The sequence below is a fragment of the Mesitornis unicolor genome, unplaced genomic scaffold, assembly GCF_000695765.1.
Source record: "Mesitornis unicolor isolate BGI_N332 unplaced genomic scaffold, ASM69576v1 scaffold13794, whole genome shotgun sequence".
NCBI lineage: Eukaryota > Metazoa > Chordata > Aves > Mesitornithiformes > Mesitornithidae > Mesitornis > Mesitornis unicolor.
The window spans coordinates 7,077-12,150 of NW_010182126.1; the positions used below are offsets into that span (position 1 = coordinate 7,077).

General features: G+C 39.5%; 1 protein-coding gene across 1 annotated transcript in view; it reads right to left on the reverse strand.

The window, feature by feature from the left end:
- Window positions 1–5,074, reverse strand: part of LOC104539993 (WW domain-containing adapter protein with coiled-coil-like) — a 30,796-nt gene that overhangs the window by 5,236 nt on the left and 20,486 nt on the right. Inside the window, exons 2-3 of the mRNA XM_010183676.1 lie at window positions 940–1,046; window positions 42–157 (exon numbers count right to left, since the gene is read on the reverse strand). Coding sequence (XP_010181978.1) covers window positions 42–157; window positions 940–1,046 — 223 coding nt within the window. The remainder of the gene's footprint in view (window positions 1–41; window positions 158–939; window positions 1,047–5,074) is intronic.

The following is a 5,074-nucleotide window of genomic DNA, read 5'->3' on the forward strand; positions in this document are numbered from 1 at the left end:
TATCTGTTCTTTATACAATGAAAACAGACACATACACATACCTTTCCAGCCACTCTTTTGGTTTTTCCCATTGTGAAACTTCTGTTCGGCAGTTGTAGTAGTACTTTTTGCCTGAAGAGCTGATGTGTTCAGACCAATCATCCGCAGAATCGTAAGCCTTTAAAACACGGAAAGCGTTGGACAGAAGACTACTTGAGAGTTTTAATATACAAATTTTAAAGTTTCTAACATTTTTAAAACGACATGGCACCCTCATATGCACCCGTATCACTGCTTTCCATTTGCACCATCTCCGAATGCTCGTTTCATTTTGATAATTTAAAGATGTGACCACTATGCTCCTGCTGCATTCTACAATAGTTTCCTGTTTCATTCCCATCAGCCCTGAAACAATATCTAATAGTATGTTTAGTGGGATAAAGTAATATCAATATTTCTAACATTAGTTTTCTGCACTTTAAAACTTCTTAAAAAATTACTAATTACATTTTCAAAATTTTTCTATACTTCACAAATTTATCTATTCTGTTTTCAGTCCAATTTTTAACAACCACCACCCTAAGTACCAAAACTCGGATAATAAAGCAAGTAAAATTCACTATGAGTAGCACATCTTAAATAAGTAAAATCATACTGTCTTCTCGAGATTTACTAACAAAGTTCTGGGGGAAAAAAAATCTCTATATATCTACTTTATGTAAATAATCTAGTATTTCAAATTTAAGACGTACATCAGAGCTCTAACAGTCATCAATTAGAATAGTTTAACAACATGTAACAACTGCAACTTGGGTTTACAGAGCGTGTATAAAATAAAAATTGATGCTGGGAAATTCAATGAAGCAGGTAATGTACATGCAGCCCATTCTTGACAAAATGATGAAAAGAGCGTGCATGAATGGAGTGACACAGGGATGAGTATCAATCACAAATACTTACTGCATCAGAAGTTTTGCTTGGATTATTGCTGGGATTAGAAGAATGTGAATTTGAACTATGAAGAGCACTGTGGTTATGTGAATTTTCTTGTGGAGAGTAACTGGTCCCTAAAGGAAAAAAGACAAGACTGTTGGCCACGCATGTTTTCAAGAAATCAACTATCTGCATTCTAAGGAGGTGGAAGGGGAAAGAAGGGAGGGGAGAAGGTGAGGTGTCCTCAGCCTGAACCGTAGCATAGTTCAGATGCAGAAGTATTGCAGGAGACCATACACATACTGTTTTTTCACAAAGCATAAAGCTCACTTTACCTTTCTAGTTACACTAATGCAGTGCGTCCCTTCACTAGTCTTACTCAAACTTCATTTCACTACAAACAAGTAGCCTTTATATTTTTTGATGGTTGGAGGCGTCCTAACATGTACATCCATTAATGAAGAGACATTTGCTCCTCAACGCTAAGTCAAAACGTTTAAATGGGTTTAGCAACAGCCTACACAGTTAAGATACACAGAATCTGGTTTTAAGTTCACTGGAGCAATGCTGTTTCTTTAACCCTTTTGAGACTACTTCTGACTGGTTCTAGGTAAGTATTCCTGTTTATGCATATAGATTTTACTGATTGCCCTGCACCTCAGATGCTGCAATAAAGGTATCAACATCTAGAATACCAAAAGCAGCACTTCCCAAACCACCACCTGCTTCTGGTCTCTCTAACAACTGCTTCTCAAGGTAAATCCATTTTCTTTCTTGTCGTGAAAACACTTGAACACAGAAGAACATCTGGGAAATGAGAAGGGAGATAATTCTCAACATCTTTTACGTCTACATCTGCACCTAAGCTCAAGTCTCCAATTACACCTGAACAGTTCAAATTACAATTACACAAGGACATCCACTAAACTTTTCACAATCTCACTTCAAATTTCCTGCTCTTAAAGCCTCCCATTTCTTGAAAAATCCTAAGTGAGAAACAACTCTTCAATTCTTCTTTATATGACTTCCTCATCTTAGATCCTGGCTTTCTACATACCCAGGGATATACTGCATTAGGTACCACTAGTTTCATATACTGTATAGTGACCTAAGTGTTTTGCAAATGGCAGACTGTATCTTATGGCCTACTACAATAAGAAAGTCCACCGATACTGGTCTGATAGGTGGGAGTGAACAGAGCCACTAAAACAAGATTGTTTTTTTAAGTCTTCTGGTAGCCATATACACAGAAGATCATCAATTATATATCATGGTGCACAATGGGACAGATTATAATGCAAATTCTATCTTCTGAGACATCTGACTACGCAAGTGTTGACAAAACTGCTATTTCAAACTTCTTGCTCCCTGCCTCTAACCCTGCAGGTTAGAAAAAACAGTCCATCACAAAAGCAAAGAGGTACACCAGGACTGATCTGCTTAGTGCCCTACAAAGGTTTAAGGCTGATTTGCACATGCATGAGTTATTGCAACCTGAACCATCAACGGCTCTGAACTCTTGCCTACACTATTTGGCTAAAACTGTATGTCATTCTCTTAAAAAAAAAAAAAAAAAAAGAAAGAAAGAAAAGAGAAAAAGCCTTGTCCTAAAATACAGCTTTCCCAGAAGCAAGACAATTAGTCCTACACCAAAAGTATCTTCCATGCTCAGAGCCAGGTGGAATGACTTACCATAAGGGGAACTTAAGCTTGTCAGAGCAATACTCACAAAATCAAATGCTTATGATGCACATGAACAACAAAAAACATAGCTTCTAGTGAATGATGTGACTTTACACGTTATGTATATTAGAAAATTACAAAATGTAGACTTTAATATACATTTATAGAAACAGACACATTTAATTCCCCTAAGTATAAGCAAGAAGTATATTATAATTACAAGACTGTACTCCTCAGTCACACCAACAGTCTTAATTTTTTTAAAACACTGATTATGGAGTGAGATAGCTGTTTAGCATTTTTGCATTAATCATTCTGTTAACAGAGTTTCTCTATTTACTATACCCTTCCCAAACCCTACTGAGAGAAAATAATTAAAATTTCTTCGTGTATTTCTGTAGGTTTCTTAATGCAGACATATTATTCATTTCTATGATGAGAATATAACCGTTTTTAAAGGAAAAAACGAAATGAAAATTTTCCAGGTGGCTCATTTCAACAGTCACTTCAAAACTTCAGAGAACACCAATGCAGTTAATTTACTGTAATCCTGTACCATGGATGCAGTAGCACTACACTTTTTTCTGCATACTCAAGATGTAAGTTGGTGATTTTTAAATATTGTAGTGGTCTAAATAAACCACCAGAGTGAATCTAATCTAACACGCATTTTTCAAACATGCATAAGAGCCAACAATGTACATATTAAATCAATAAAATCCTTTAAAGCCAATAAACAAAGCCCTCAAACTCACTGAGCAGACTTTCAGTCCCCACATGGTCTCACAGCTCAACAGCATTCCCCCACCATTTCACACTGTTCCCTGCCGCCCTGGTTCCCAGCCCCAGTACTGAGTCACAGAGCACCCTGGAGGGAATATCACACCAGCTGCAGCCTCGCACCCACCCACAGCTGGTACCGATAGCAGAAACGCCTACTGTGCAGTAGCTTCTTCATAAGGAGCCCCTGGGCCTCTCCGTGCTGAGCTGCAGCCTTCTGAGCAGAGCCCATGGGCTGCTCACCCATGGGCCTGCCCTGAATCAGAGACTCTGCCCAGCCTGAGCTGGCCTCAGCTGTGTAAAAACTGATCACGGCTGCTCCAGCAATACCAATTACCTCCAGTTGCAAAGACAAGCGACATGGGCTTTTACAAGGGCCTACCACAAATACACACCCAATGGTGCCTAGGAATATTACACAGTGTAATTACTGGTGAAAGTTCATCCCTATACTTCCATTTTATTTTATGCATAATACCACTATACATTTGGATCAGTATCCAAACTTCAAAGGAATGAGCATATGAAAGGGCTTCCAAACTGATGTTTGCTGTTGGGAAGCTTCCAAGACCAAAGCAGATGATGCTCTGGAGAACAAGGGGTTTAGGCACTTCATACAAGTTAAGGGCTTAAAGATCATAGGTAAACACCAAAACAGTATCACCAAATTAACCACGTACTAAAACCTTGCTGCCTCAGTACAGAGAGGTACGTACCTGCATAGCAGTTACCTAGGAATTCTGACAACCCAAGCAAGCGTTGCCAGCTCAGCTCGCCAGGGAAAGTTGCTCAAGACCTTTAAAAAGTCACCAAGTTAAAACAGCATGCAGAGAGCAACCTGCAAGTGAAGGTCTACCTCAAAAAAGCAGCAGGGTGGCCCTTACTTGTATGCTAGCTTTCCCCATTAGCAAAGCCTAACCCTGAGCCACTTTAAGGTGGCTGAGACTTGCAATCAGCTCTGTCTCCCAGCTGCATGCCTGGCAAAGTAGACCACAAGAACAGGATCACTAAGATTAGTCCATATCCCAGAAACAGGCCCAATAAGGTAGACAGCATGTTGCTGTCCCTCAAGAGATTCCCTTACAGCACTTGTCACCCTTTCCTCTTACAGTCAGACCTTCCTTACTAGCCCTAGTCTCTCCGAGAAAGAGGGATTAAAAAGACTTGTTTTTAAAAAGCGCGTTAGCATACCTTAAGATTTAGCAATGTTATATACACATCTTTGATGCACCACAGGGAAATTCATATTGCATTATAAATCCTCCAATTCAGCTACAAACTCCCCATGGAAATGTTTCCCTGCACCATCACTGTGACTTTCCTCAGCTTAATCATTACTTTGGAAGCAGGTAAACCTGGAAAGAGCTATTCCTAACTGGAAGATGGCCAAGCAGGGCACCAGCACTACAGTTACATAAAACTGTAGTGGTGCAACTGTGTGGGCAGGCCTTCACTATCACTACTGTGATGAACAGGTCACAGGACAAGTCAGAGTCAAGATTAAATTATCATAACTACCTTCAAGTCTTTCAAACCAAAATCACATTTCCCTCACTAAGGCATGAAAATCTGCAGAAAGCATGGTTCAGGGAACCAACTCAAAAACCAGGCTGTGACTTAACGTCTACTACAGATCTGAGATTCTGCCACAACAACACCCACTTTAACATTTTTGTAAGTAGCTTCCAGATCCAAACTG